Consider the following 16,042-nt stretch of genomic DNA (forward strand, 5'->3'; position numbering starts at 1 on the left):
ATGTTGATCCAGGAACATGTCTTACTTGGCAAAATCACAGCGACCGGATATTGAAACACAAGTGTGGATGGTTTCTGCTCGTGGCTTTAAGGGACTGCTTGCCGTTGGGAGGAGAGGAGTCAAACTGATCTGACAGACAATGTATGTTGTTTACAATATACCCACAATACCCTGTTACATCACATGATTTAAGGTTTGTAATAGCCTTTAGTAATACTGCTACCTTTTTTGAGTATTATTGACCCAAGACTGTATCTTCAGGTGACACTGAACTAGTTAAACAGAATAACAACTTTGTTGTTGTTATCAGCTCATTCCAAACCCTTCTGCTCCTTGTGAATTCATTGAGTCTGGTATTGTCCATTAGCAGACTGCAGTGCCTCTAGAATGGGTGACATGCTGATAAGACTGAAGCTCTTAAAAAAGACCAAGATAAGGGAGGTATTACGCTGTGTTAACATTATCACACATAAGGTAGCTGTAGAGGCATGCGTCTCGAGATATAGTTGAAAAGAACATGAGGTTATCCAAGACGGTAGCCTTAGAACAAGATTTCCCAGATGTCCAACTTTTCCTTATGTTTTGTCTTATTTGCTCCTTCTTCTGTTTGGACATCTGTTAACCAAGAGGTCTTTTATATCTGTAGAATGTTGGCTGTAAAGAGTACAACATTATGAGACAGAATTGCATTGAATATAATTACTCTACAGACAGAAAATCCCATTAATCCACACACTTATAAATCCCATGTTCAGAATATTGTTCAAAAAATATATTGTATGAGTTTTTCAGTGGCCAAATATTCATTGTGGTTTCCGCCCTTCAAAGTACCAATTTAGCATTATTATTTCAACCCCATCACAAATTTGAGATTCAAACATAGAACTTCAATAGTTCAATAGTTAATTCTGGTAGCACCTCTGTTTTGTCTGCAGTATGTCTGAAGTTCAAATATTGCATTTCACAAGGTCAGTGTAAGTGCAGTTGAAATGAAATACTGATAAAGAGATGCCACTTCCTCAAATATGATGTCAGAAAGGTCAAATATGTATTTTAGAGTGGAAATGTCACAGGATAACAGAGTTGAATAGAACAGGAACAAAGACTAAATGTTGTGTTTTCTCTTAAAAATCAGTATAAACAAGGTCACAAAGGTGTTTCGCTTGTCCGTGTTGTGTTTTCACAATTGCAAGAAAAAAAGTCAGAATTGTGAGTTTATATGATGCAATTCTGAGAAGTAAACTTGCGAGAAAAAAAAGAAGTGAGAATTGTGAGATAAAAAGTCGCAATTACCTTTTTTGTTTTATTTATTTATTTTTAATTCAGTGGCAGAAACAGGCTTCCATAGTCTGTTCATTATTGTTGAGATTTTACTGTTTATAAAGTTTGAATTGTTACACCAATGTGGTAAGTAATTGTCTTTGTGAGTCATTCAGTCATTTAATTCAGTTCGAACTGAATTAATGCAAATGATTCAATGGGAATACCACTACTGCATGTTACTCCGTGTTGAAATGACTCTGCTTTGACTATGTTTAGAACTATTTTCACAGGCTGAGCAAAATATCTAAAGTTGCTGTGTGTAAAATGCAAGTTGTGTAATATTAGCTTCTTGTTTATTGATCTGTTTATTTAAAAGCAATATCACACAATTGCACTGGCTCTTTGTTACTGCAATAATGTATTTAACCATTAATCTAGTATCGTAGCACACTAGTGACAGATTCTGAATTTGTGGCGTAGCAGTAGGAGTGAAGTAATTTCAAACACAAATTGGAACGTTCCTTGGGTTTCAATATATATTTGCATACGTGTTCATTGAACTGTATTGTATCATGGTCATATGTGTTGCATTACACACTAAATTGAGTTAGATGAGTGTAGTGTGAATTAGCAGCATTGTGTTAATTTCGTCATTTAGTCCTGGGAACAACAATTTCTCAGAATGACCCGATTCCCTTTACAGGTTGACCATGACACCATTTTGAGATGATGGTGCCCTACTTAACAGCAGGGTGGCGTTAGCTGGGTAGGTTCTAAAGGCTTGAGAAGCAGCAGGGTTGTTTGGTATTTTTAGTTTAAAAAAAAAAAAAATTATTGTATGTGAAGACACCCATGTGGGTGAACAAACATCCATAACTTGTCATAAAGACTTAAAGATGTTAAAAATCAATAAATTAGAATTGTCTCATGGTGGAGTGCTGCCTAGATTTTTATAAGTTTGAAAGCTGAGCTCAATGACTGTGATTGTGATTTGGTAAATTAATTGTCCATTTGAAAATAGGGTAACACTATTTCGATAGTCCACTTTAGACATTCTACTAACAGTAAATAACTTTGGAACTACATGTCAACAAGCAGTCATTAGAGTATTAGTAGACTCTCTGCTTAATAACTTCTAACATTTTATTTTGATGGGTCACAACATACAGCATGCTGACTATGCAAAACTTATTCTACTAACCCTAAACCTACCCTAACAGTCTACTCTGAGAGTTAGTAGACATGTAGTTGCAAATTAATGAGAATTAGTTGACATGTAGTTACAAAGTTAGTAGAATCTCTAAAGTGGACTCTCAAAATAAAGTGTAACCAAAAATATTGTTCCTGTGACAAAATCCCTTTCTTGAGACACTCAGAGAAGAAGGATAAATGCCCTTCCTGTGGTCAAGGGCAGTTAATCTGCTCTACCCCGTGTCATTTTCTTGTCAATGGCTCTCCAATGCTTAATGTTCTAGTAAATTACACTGCTCTGACCAGGTCCCTGAATGCTGTCGTAGGGACTGTGGGACTGCTGGCAGAATCCAGCAATATCCTGCCCATGACACAGAAAAAAAAAAAAAAGAATAAAAAAACATGTAAGGCAGTAAGACGGCTCATTTTGAAGGCAAAATTGTGTGTGAAGTGTGGTTCTAGCATTTTACATTTTTCCACAGATTCCGAGTCGTACAATTTAAACACATTAAAATAAAATAAGGTAAAATGCAAAAATGTTTATATGAACAACTTTAGAGATGCACAAATCCATAACAGTTTCTTTGACATTTGTAGAACATTGAAATGAAGCAATTAATCGACTGATTTGATTCATAATAAATGGGATGAATTTTGTAAATATAAATATAGTCTGTCTCTAAACTAAAAGCCTTTATATTTTCCATTTTAGAGCAAGTTTATAAAGTACAATTCATTGTCTATCCAAAATACAGTATATGACAGCATGTGTAAACATTATGTAAAATACTAATGGGATCACTGTTGAAGGTTTAATTTCAAAGTATATATCAATATGAAGAATATATTAATTTGCAGGATCACAGGATCGGGGACAGGATGAAATATTAAAAGTAGTTAGTAATGTGACAGATAAAACTGATAACACCTGCAACAGCGAGTGTAAATTAGGACCCTTTGTCATTTGATAAAGAAGATGTCATGTCACTGACTTTGTTTTGCTCTCACACTCAACTGTACCACAAATAACTACAAGGTTTAATAATGATAATTATAGTAGTTTAAATCAAATAATACTGAAAAAATATAAGCCGCACAAATACAGAGTTCTGTCATGAAACTCTAGATGGCGCAGTCCGATAGGTCTAACTCAGTCTGACCTAATGACATCATTATCACATGGCACAGCTGATTCTCTCCTGTATTGGTAGCCAATGAGCTCGCTGATCAACATTCAAATATATGACTAGTGCTTGCTGTAGCAGTTTTCTGAAGTTTTCAGAAACCCTCCACCTTCCCCAGCTCCACCTGTATAGATCTGCTACGAGGTGATTCATGTATGCTGGGGGGGGGTTATTTCATGTATGTTATATTTGCAGCAGCAGCATTTCCTACATGCTCACAGAAGCACGTTGTGGATGTATTGGCAGTAGCAAGTCTTGGTACTTGCTCTGCCACAGCATCAGCAGCGTAGCAGATCTATTCCACCAAGACCAAATACATTAATATTGGTATGTACATTACCATGCCAATTCCTCTGAGAGTTGTCATGACAGAACTGTATTTAACATGTATAATAATAAGAAATGTTTCTTGAGCAGCAAATGAGCATATTAAAAAGATTTCATATTACACTGAAGACTGAAATAATGGCTGCTAAAAATTTTGCTTTGCATGACAGAAATAAATGACAAATTAAAGTATATTAAATAATAAATTATTTAAATGATATAATGAATAACTTATATAATTAAAATATATGAAACCAGTTTTTTATTGTTATAATATTACACAATATTACTGTTTTACTGTATTGTTGATTGATGCAAATTTGGTGAGCATAAGTGTCATAAAATCAATCAACCAATAAATCAATAAATAAATGCATACATACATACAGATCCCAAACTTTTGAATGACAGTGTCTGTGTTTATATTGTGAAATAATTACACAAAATGTGATAAATATTTTGGACATACCAACCAATGGTGACTGTTGCATGACAACTTTAACCCAGACATTTCATAAAATGGCAGAAAAAAAAGGAGGGAACATATTGAAAAAAAAAAACACGAGATGTCTTATTTGTGATTTATGAGTCTACATGGAGTCTAAATTCAACCGAAATAATTAAACTAAACTAAATTCAATTTGTCGGGCTTTCTGACCGTGTTCTTTCAGTATTGCATAGGTACAGTGATAACATGCCAGTCAAGGACAGAGCATAATCGTAATTATAAATAATGTGAGCTAGTGAGAACTTTCTAGTCTTTCTGTACGTGGTAAGCATGTAACCCACTAACACCGATTCTCACTCTATTTACTATCTCTTTCTCGCTTTCTTTCTCTCTCTCCCCATTGCAGTTGCCATGGAAACTGTTCTGGTCTTCCTATTTTCCCTCCTAGTCTATGTGGCGGGTAAGCTTTCCATTTCACTCCAGGCTCCCTGTGTCCGCTGGGATTGGAAAGAACTGGAAAAGCATGGGGAAAAGCCATGACATGACACATTAGTGCCATCCTAGAGTTCTTAACTGAGAATTTGATCAGTGACCTCTCTAATCTGGGATCATGTGTATGTCTCTGTGTGTGTGCTCTCCATGGTTCTTCAATAGACTCATCTAAAGCTCTGTGTTTGTGATGTATATGTGCTTTTACGTGTCTGTGAATTGCTGTCCTGCTTTTGCCAAACAAACTTCATTTGTGAAATGAGAGCATCCATTTAAATAACACTCCCATCCATCCCAGTCCTCTGAGACACTCCACCCTATCCACAATTAGGCCACTTGAAACTGCTAGCACATGTGCACCAGATTCATACTCTCTCTCTCTCACACACACACACACACACATAGAGAGAGACAGAGCTCTATAAACTGGTACAAAAAAAAAAAAAAACTTTCACACTTTCTTTCTTTCCTTCCATTCATCTATCCATCCATCCATCCATTCTTCACTGTCCTTTTCATCCCTTCCTTCCATCCATCCACCCACCCATCCCTTCATTCAGTCATTGTTGTTTCCTTTCTTCCTTCCTTCCTTCACTGTCCTTTTCTTTCATTCATTCTTCCCTTCCATTCCCTTCCCTTCATCTTTAATTATTTCCTTCACTGTCCTTTTCTTCACTTCCTTCCTTCCATCTATCCATCATCCATCCATCGATCCATCCAGCTATCCTTCCTTCACTGTCCTCTTCTTCCCTTCCTTCATTATTTCCTTCCTTCCTTCTATCCATCCATCCTTCCTTCCTTCACTGCCCTTTTCATCGCTTCATTCTTCCTTCCACCCGTCCATCCTTCACTGTCCTTTTCTTCCCTCCCTTCCTTCATTCCTTCCTTCCACCCATCCATCCATCCATCATCACTGTCTCTTTCTTTCTTCCTTTCTTCCTTCCATCCATCATCACTGTCATTTCTTTCTTTCTTTCTTTCTTTCTTTCTTTCTTTCTTTCTTTCTTTCTTTCTTTCTTTCTTTCTTTCTTTCCCATCCACTCTTCACTGTCCCTTTCTTCCCTTCATTCTTCCTTCCATTCACCCATCCTACCTTCACTGTCATTTTCTTCCCTTCCTTCCTTCCATCCATCCATCTGTCCACCCATCCTTCACTGTCAGTTTCATCCCCTCATTATTTCTTCCTTCCTTCCTTATGATATATGTATGTTATTTTCTATCAACCTTTTTTGTCATGTTGTTTCCACTTGCTTCAAGCGTCTGTTATGCTTTGTTCATTCTACTGTATAGTCTTTCTGTGTCCACTTCCTGTCATTGCCTGTTTTTGTGTTCCACACAGTTCCTCTGACCTTGCTCTCTCCCTGTCACCTCTTGTGTGAGGATGAGTAAAAAAAGGAAATATGTAATTTAATTTCTCAAAGTCAAAAGATCAACAGAGCAATAAAGCTATAAATACCTTCACCTGTCAAATTATCCACTGCCGAATGTCATATTAAGAGATTTGTTAATAGATGATTTCATTTAATAAACTGCCAGGCTTGTATTTAAGACTGTTAACTCCTTAAGTGCTCATTCCAGTGTGATGGTGATTCTAGTCTATACAATCAACTCTATTGTAACAACATATGGCGTAAGTTAAGACAGTTTTAAAAGCACAAATCCCATCCTAGACTGCTTGAAAATAATTTTTATACTCATTTTAGTACTACAGTGAAGACAAATCAGTAAGATGTTAATCAGTTTTCCCTCCTGTCTCACAGGCATCAATTTAGTCTAAGGAATTCTTAGAGTTTGATATACAACAAATTGTATTGACCCTGTCAAAAACCCCTGTTATTATGTCTGAATCAGATGACACATTCATTAGGCAATGTCATATTCCTGCCAATACTGCATCTAGCTTAGGGCTCTGTGATCTTTCTCAACAAGCAAAAACACACACCACAAACAAATAAAATAATGCAACACTCTTGTTTCTGTTATTGGATGTTTTTGTGAATATAAAGATCCATAATCTTAATGATTCCTCTCTGTTTTTCTCTTTTCTCATAATGGTTTTTGCTTCTGTATTGATCTTCTGTCTTAGCTTTGTCTGAATCTGCTGTCCAAGGCAAGTTATGCTTTTACCACATTACTACACATTACTTTATCATCTATATGTATAGTAACAAATGGCTTCATGTGTAATTTCTTATTGTTTTTCATCAGATGGAAAAGAGAAGGGATTGGAACCATTTGTATACGGTAAGACTCAATACTTACAAAAGTTTACACAGGCCAATATTTACTTACATAACAAGGATTATGTCACTTTATAAGGAACATACTTCTCAAACAGCAGGTACCCAAAGACAGTGGAATATAATTGGTATCTTGGCTTGCTTTACCTGTATAGTCACACTTCATACAGGCATATCCATCTGTGCCTTCTGAATGCAATTACACCCTAATGCAGCATATCAAAATGAGATCTAAATTAGATTATTATTATTCTTTTTCAATTTTATACAGTATTTTGATAATCTCCAGACACTATTTAATACAGGTCAAAATGTGCTCCAAAACGTTTTGTATCCTCTCAAACCACATTTGCAGCATGCAACCACATCACATGTGTAGTATAAACACTAATATGTCTTGATGCGTCTCGGGCAGCTGTGAAGGACCTGTCAAATATGTGGTTAAACAAGGATCAATCCAGGTGTAAATAAAGCCTCACATGTAAAAATTCACATCAGACATGCTGTCATCACATCACACTCCATAGGAACTTCGAGATGACACTATAAAGAAGAGAAAGATTAGAAAAGACCACTACAATTGCAGATACTGTACACCAAACCAGATGGGCAGTTGTCAGGGAAGAAAGCAAAAGGCCAGTTTCTAACTGACAGAGCGAGGTCTTTGGCTGCCCAGACACTAACAACCACTTCAGCACTACACAGATTTGGCCTCTTTTGGAGAGTGGCTAGAGGCAAGCCACTTCTAAGTGAGGCCACAATTACAACATCATGTCTCGAGTTTGCTAGAAGCAAAAACCTGCAATCTGCAGACAGATTATTTTAAGCTTATCTCTTGGGCCTGCAAGCTAGTGCTATGTTTGTCAGAAACAAAATTCAGCTTAACACCCATGGATGGTGGGAACTGAGTGGTTAAAGTTACAATTGAGCAAGGTACCTTAACCCCAAATTGCTCCAGGGGTTTTCTTTGGGAAAATGCTTTGGATATTGAATTTAAGTATCTGCCGAATAAGTAATAACCAACACTGCCCTTGGGCGTTCTGTGGCATTGAAAGGTCAGGGCTAGTAACCAAAAGGCTGCATATGTGTAAATGCATGAGAATGACTTATTTAATTCAGCCAGAGATCTGTGTCTAAGGCAAAAATAATAATAGCAATAAAAAAATGAATTTAAGACAGACAGTGATTCAAAGTATATGGCAAATCTAGTGGCTTTTAGAATCCTCAGCCAGATCCCAAACTAAAATTGCAAATATATGGTGACAAATATCTAGACTGTAAAAAAAAAAAAAAATAACAATAATAATAATTAATTTTATTTTTGTTTTAAATAAAATAAAAATTATTGGAGTATAATTTTATAAGAAGATACTATTTCAGTCTTCAGCAAAATTGAATGTTTAATTCAATGTGTTACTTGCCATTTCTGTCAACATAGAATATTCCATTTTTTTTTTTTCAAAGAAAAATACATTTCTTCATAACTTTTAAGTAAAATGCAGTAAATAATTATCCCTGATAAAATACCATTTAAAGTCCCATCCTACATATTTATTTATATTTATTTAATTTTATCTTTGAATATTCCGTTTCATCTGAGAATGTTGTATTATACAAGTATATTGGTTTGCAAATTGAAATTGATTGTGTGTGTGAGTGTGTGTGTGTGTGTGTCTGTGTGCGCATGTTTATGTGGTTTATGAGGACACAAATTTGTATAATGACATGGGTATGACAGAGGTATTACAATATGAAGGTGGTTTATGAGGACACTGCCTATGTCCCCGTAATTCAAAAGGCTTAAAAAACATACTAAATGGTGTTTTTTTGAAAATCTAAAAATGCACAAAGTCTCCTGCGAGGGCTAAGTTTAGGTGTAGGGTTGGTGTAGGGCAATAGCACACACAGTTTCAGTATAAAAACCATTACACCTATGGAGAGTCCCCATAAACCACAAAAACCAACGTGTGTGTGTGTTCCACATAAGCTTGAGTCTTTCTTCAAAGAAAACTTCAAAAATTAAAATCCTTTATTTCTCAACCAGACTATGAGAGTTTGAGGATCGGGGGTTTGGCATTTGCTGTGGTGCTGTTTGCTCTCGGAGTGCTCCTTATTCTCAGTAAGAAACATATTTTTATTTATTATTTTCATCTTCATTCAGAAGCTAAATCGTGCAGAAATTAGTGCAAAACAAAAGAGATCAGAGCACAATAGCTAAACTGAGCTGCCTCACAATAGATAAATAAACAGCAGTGCTTTTATTCAACTGAGCATGAGATTAAGTTTTATTATGAAATACAGATGCATGAATATATGTCACACTCAGTGAGAGAGATATAAATGAAGACATGCTTGCTATCAACAGTTCATTCGGATTACAAGAATAACATATGTAAAGGATTAATATCCCTTATTATCCCAGTCATTATCACAAAATAAAACCCGATAGTTCATTTGTATGGTTCGACATTCATCCGTTTGATGTAAATCGTTTTGCTTGTGTGCACCCCGCAGGCCGCAGATGCCACTGCCGTATCAACCAGAAGCCCAGGTTAGTCCTAAACAGCCACTCTGATTCTCTGGCATGTATCGCATGGGTTTATAACCATCAATTATCATTTTCTTTGTACTATGTATTTTCTCAGGGCTCCAGGAGATGAAGAAGCTCAAGCAGAGAACCTCACGGCCTCCAAGGGTGAGATTCAGTACTATCTCATGTAATACACATTGGTCATCAAGAACATTTTTAACTGCTGTTCTTTTATTATTCTTCCTCCTAAAGCCAAGGAGGCTCCTAAAGCAGAGAACTGAAACAGTCCAGGTACAGCGACTTTCATTATGAAAGTGTGATTATGGAATCAGAAATGACCAAAAATGCAGAATGCTTGCTGTATTATGTAATATTGACTTTAATTCTTCTCAGTGCTGTTGAACACATAGCTGTGGCTGAACGACTTCACTGATGCTGCGGATGCTGATGATGATGAAGCTGATTCCAGACCATGGCTATGAGAGGATAGAGAGTAGACAGATATTTGTGGGGGGAGGCGACTTTTTTTGTCTTGTACGTAGACCTCTAGTCCTGTCACGTGAACAGTAACCGTATCCGTCTTTTCGTCTTGAGTGAGTTGTTTTAGCGAAACTAGCCACTTCCTGCAGATCATTCGTAACATTTGTGGCTCCTCGCCAACCAAACTTGTGTGTGCGGTTTAAAGGAACAGTTCACCCAAAAATTAATATTCTCATTTTGTTCCAAATCTGTATACAGTTAATATTTTTATGTTGAAAAAAAGAGATAATATTAAATATTCTTTATGTAGACCTTATTATATAATTGCAAAAGATAAAAAACACCATAGATTTATTTGTTGGATGAACTATCTCTTTAAAACTATTTTGTTTTAATGTCCAACGTGAATAACTGTTACTGTTATTGTTGGTGAGACCACTTGTTATTGTCATTTGTGTCGCACCTGCTATTTTTTCTCTTGTAGATTGTATAGATTATATGCACATATTTAATATAAGTGAGTATTAATTCATATGTGATGCAGAATATATATTTGAATATACCGTGTATGCATGTGTGCGTGCGTATGAATAGATCATGTCGAGCTTGTATGAATGTGTGTGTGTGTGTGTGTGCATGTACGCCCACATTCAGGGCTCCTCCTCCCGACAATCTTTCTATCATTGTACCCAGACCAAGCACAAAAACAACACAGTACCACCACTGTACCACAGGGGGCGCTATACCACTGTCCTCTGATCAGCTGCAACACTGCCGGGCTCAAAGCCCCCATTCGGACCCACAGTCTAAACGTCTGCGGCCTGAGAACGAGACCGCAGAAGCAGTTCACTTCACCATAGTGCCACAAACCTGTGTCCTTTACCTTTACTATCACACGTCTTCTGTAGCCTACGCATTCACTTTCTTAGAGGAATAGTTCACCCAGAAATGTAAATATTTTATTATCGTCTACTCACCCTCGTGTCGTTAAAACTTAACAAACAAGATGATTGTCGTTGTTATGTGGAGCACAAAAGGAGATATTTTGTTGAATTTCCAAGCAGTTGTTTTCTACGGAAGCGTATTGCATTCACTTGAGGAAAAATTACGAGATAATTAACTCGTTAATTCAGAAAAACAGAGCAAACACGTTTTTTCATGAAAAATTATCTCGTAATTCTGAGATAATTAACTCGTTAATTCAGAAAAACAGAGTAGATTTTTTTTCCTCAAGTGAATGCAATACGCTTCCGTAGTTTTCCATACAGTAAGGTAAAGCATAAAGTATACTAGCGCATGTGCAGCCAAACTTTATTTGTGTGTGAACGCAGGTAGCAAACACATGCGCACAAGGGAAGTTTTTTTTCTTGTTTAGTGTTTGTGCTAGAGCAACAACAACAAACAAATAAATAAAATAAAATAAATCAAATAAAAGGTAGTTTCTTATTTGACTGTGAAACAATAAGCCAGGGCAGTGTTGCCACCTAGTGGGCAAACTAAATAGTGCAAAATATGCAGCTAGAAAAACATGTAAATCAAAGTATACTTTGACCTTAAATGTTAACTGCCCTTAAGAAAATTAACCATGGTTTTATTGTAGTAAAAGTGTTTTTTGTTCTATTTGTAGTCAAACCGTGGTTAATTTTCGTAAGGGTGGGACTTTTGTGCCAACAAAAAGCACCATAAAACTATCATAAAAGTATCTTACATGATGATATATACGCAAGGAACAGACTGAAATTTAAATCATTATTTGCTGAATATCTCCAGTGTAGCTCTCAAATCTCTTTCGACGTTCTTCTACGTTAGTGTGCGCATTTTGCGTGATCAACTCTGCGGCATTTTTTAACGTTAGACAGCGTGAATGATGGGAAGGTTTTCAGCAAGCGACTTAAATTTTGATTTGACACTCCAGAGCTATGGTGAACTTTCAAATCACACGAGGTTGAGTAAACAATGACAGAACATTGATTTTTGGGCAAACTAACTCTTTAATATCATCGTATTTATAAACTGTTCAATAGGACCAAAATGTCGGCCTCAAAAGAGACCAACCTTTGCATTTGTGTGTGTCTGCATACGTATGTGAGTGTGTGTGTTGTTCCACACATCACTTGCTGTGATAAACCTATGAGAGCTCTATAAATGTGTTTCACAGAATATTAATCACATGTATTCAAGAACACAATCTAACGCTACAGATGCTTCGCTATTAGAGAGGAATTGAATACATATTCGTCTCATATCTGTGCAGCTGCTGTGTATGGCCGCTCTTTGTGCTTCGAAATAAATCAAGTCTTTGTCTGACACAGGCATCGGTGTGTGGATTTGTTTTTGTTTTTTGAAGCATCTGAACAGAGATGCCAAGCCTCAGTCAATCTCTCTTCTTCTGGTTCTTTTAAAAAGGTCATACATCACCTGCCAGAAAAAGACATCTCTCTTCAGTATGTCAGGTAAAATTTTATTTAAGACCGTTTGGACTCGGTTATCCATCAGAACGATCGATTTGATACCATTGTAGTGTCTTTTCGACCAAAAATGAGGATCTGAAGTCAATCACCGGCGTCTAAAAGCTCTCTGAGGTCCGTTGCTTATAGCCTACTTCAAAGTCGAGACAGAATATGGCCACGATCACTCCCAAAGTTTTATACTGTGATGTAATTGGACTTCACTTGGGCAATGACTCCAAAGGTTGGGCTCAGCGGTATTTTATCATAGTTTGAAGGCCAGTGTTTATGGGCTAATAAATGTGTTTCAAAGAATGGCTGGGCGGTCAGATTTACGAATACTCTGGGAGGCAGGGAGGGGTAGAGGGATGAAATACACCTGGACTAAAGACACACTCTCACAGTAGTCAAGACCTCAGGAGGAAGAGGAGCTTTCCACAGTACAGGTGAGCTGAGATGGTAACTGTGTTATGGTTTTCTGCAGAATGTTAACCACCAGAATTTCTAAAACGGGCAGGTTTGACAAGGACAATGTGTTTTTATTGGTTTATGTTCATGACATGACAACTGAGGTTTGGGACATTTGGGGCATGTTAGGTTGCATGTTCATACTCATGTTCTGTCAAAATTCATTTTGTAGAGGTCCCAGAGACCTCTATGTCGTTTCAAACTTAAATTATTTTTTTAATGTTTTACTGACTAAGCTTAGTCAATATATATATATTTATGAATCTTCAACTCTCTGCTTTTTATTATTTTTATTTTGTTCATTTTTTCTGTCTGCTTGACATCTAGCATGATAACTAAATTTGGGGTCAAAATATACATGCTGAAAAATACAATAAAACAAATCCAAATGGATAAGCAAATATATGTAATTTTGAGGACAGTATAATTAATTTAATAAATTAAACCTAATTAAATACATTTGATTCATTCATTTTTTGAGTCACTTTAAATAGTATTTAAGCAAATACAATTAAACAAATCCAAAAGGATAGCAAGTTAGCATTTTGGGGTCAATTTAAGCCTATAATATTTTTAAAAATACATAAAAAAAAATTCTAATGGACACGTGGTAGCAGTTAGCATTATCTTAGCATATGACAATTAATTGGAATTATTAAAATAAATAATTTTGGGTCAACTTGATACAGCCACTTGCTGTGATAAACGTATATACATCAATATTTTATATGCATATATATTCAAATAAACAAATTGTAGGAAGATGCATTCATTGCAGTTATTAATGTTGGGGTCAGTGTGATCCATGCAATACAAAAATACCATAAAAATAACTAAATAACATTCATTTTGGGGTAAATTTGGTATGGTAACTTAATAAGTGTGACCTTAAGCATGTAAAGATTCACTGCATGCATTAATTGCAATTAATAATTTAGCTTTTATGTCGTATAACAGAGATACTTCATTGCAAGTTGATATTTTGAGTATAGTGTTCATGTTACAAAGTTTTTGTTACTAGTTAGTAAGTATGTGCAATTGTGGGTGGTGTGGTGCAGTGGTTAAAGTTTAGATCAAGAGAGGTTGCTTGTTTGAGCAAGGAATGAACAATAAGCCAAAACCACTGTGCCCTACAGCAAAGCATTACAGAAAAAAGTTAATATCATGAACCTGAAGTGTTTGTTTGTCTGACAAGATCTGCATGTAGAATTGAAAAGCAAACTGCCCTGACTGAGGCTTTATGAGTCACATTCTCTTCAAAGAAGCATGAGTTAATCATTACTCGTGAGATATGGATTGGGAAGGGAATCAATATAAGCACTATGCTTAAGAAAGCCTGGAGGAATTGAAATGAGAGAAATGTCGAGGGTCTGGAAATAAACCTTTCTTAAAAACCATTTTGGCAGTTTGGCTGTTCTTGAGTTGAGCTGTATGACTCTTTCTGTTCAGTGCATTGGTTTCAGGGTTCTTTAAAAAAATAATTAGAATAATTTGTGTTTCTGATGTAATGCATTATATAGTATACAGACTAAATGCAAATAGTAATAATATAAATTACATACAGATTTTGAAAGCATTATGAGGGTTAAAATCATTGCAAGTGTATGGAAGGCAGATGGGGCCAAAAGTCATTAAACGGAAAGCGTGAAATTTGACTGTTTTTCTGCATTATGTGATACAATGGTATGTTGGTATATACGTATACAAACATCAGATGTCGTAATGATATACTGGTATGCTTGTATGCAAACATCAGATTTGTTCATGAGGGATAATGCATTTGTACAATGTGGGTGATATCAGTTTTATATCATGATTTGTCTTTTCCTTTTTAGTTGTTTAACATACTTTCTTACAAAATTCTGAGTTGTTTCAACCAAACTTTGGGTCAAACATGGACTAACTGAATATAAATTATATAAAACTGATTTTAAAAGTATTACACGTTCAAATACTGCCAGAATGTGCACTGAGAGGCACGTTCAAATTCGTCATCTTAACGTGATAAATCTGTGCGTCTATACACATATAAGAAATGTGGCTAAAACTAACACCTAAACACAGCCAGAATGTAATTGTCTACACATATAAAATAAAATAAAATCACGAGACAAATTTCACGCGTCCCATTTAAAGATTTTTGGCCCCAACAGCCTTCCATACATGACTTCCGCCAGCAGTAGGCAGTAGTAAACAATGAAGTACATCCCAGTCAATGGCAGGCTGGAAGTCAGCGAGGACAGTGCATAAAAAGCAATGTGGAATTTTGGTGAACGTTTACGAAATTACGAGAAAAGGGGATTATTGCTTTTCAGCAGCAACAAATTAACATGTACAGATATACACATTAATTACAACATTAATATATGTGACCCTGGACCACAAAAGCAGTCATAAGGTTTAAATATATTTGAAATTCGAGATATATCATCTGAAATCTGAATAAATAAGCTCTCCATTGACGTATGCTTTGTTAGGATAGGACAATATTTGGATGAGATACAGCTATTTGAAAATCTGTAAACCGAGGGTGCACAAAATATAAATATTGAGAAAATTGCCTAGTTGTCTAAATTAAGTTCTTAGCAATGCGCATTACCAATCAAAAAATTAAGTTTTGAGTTATTTGCGGTAGGACATTTACAAAATATCTTCATGGAACATGATCTTTACTTCACATCCTAATAATTTTTGGCATAAAAGAAAAATCGATAATTTTGACCCATGCAATGTATTGTTGGCTATTGCTACAAATATACCTGTGCTACTTATGACTGGTTTTGTGGTCCAGGGTCACATATTCACTACAGTGAATTAAACTCAAATACACTGAACTCAATGCAGTTACTTTAAGCAACAAGTAAGGACTGTTGGATTATAATGCGTTATTATGATTTACATTACCAGTTTTTGCCATTCCGCACCGTGTCCCAGAGAGCAGCCATGTCTTCCGGAGCAGGTGAGTCTCATTTTAA

General features: G+C 35.9%; 1 protein-coding gene across 1 annotated transcript; it reads left to right on the plus strand.

Annotated features, from left to right (window-relative positions):
• Window positions 1–4,824: 4,824 nt before the first annotated feature.
• LOC306851054 (FXYD domain-containing ion transport regulator 6-like) lies at window positions 4,825–11,215 on the plus strand (the record flags this gene model as incomplete). The annotated part of the gene is made up of 8 exons (XM_079387100.1): window positions 4,825–4,873; window positions 6,989–7,012; window positions 7,111–7,146; window positions 9,187–9,261; window positions 9,657–9,693; window positions 9,788–9,837; window positions 9,925–9,963; window positions 10,066–11,215. 7 exons carry the CDS (start codon window positions 4,825–4,827, stop codon window positions 9,951–9,953), a joined length of 300 nt encoding a protein of 99 aa, XP_079243226.1. The 3' UTR covers window positions 9,954–9,963; window positions 10,066–11,215.
• Window positions 11,216–16,042: the final 4,827 nt, after the last annotated feature.

This window comes from Barbus barbus (assembly GCF_936440315.1).
Source record: "Barbus barbus genome assembly, chromosome: 31".
In the NCBI taxonomy this organism is placed as follows: domain Eukaryota; kingdom Metazoa; phylum Chordata; class Actinopteri; order Cypriniformes; family Cyprinidae; genus Barbus; species Barbus barbus.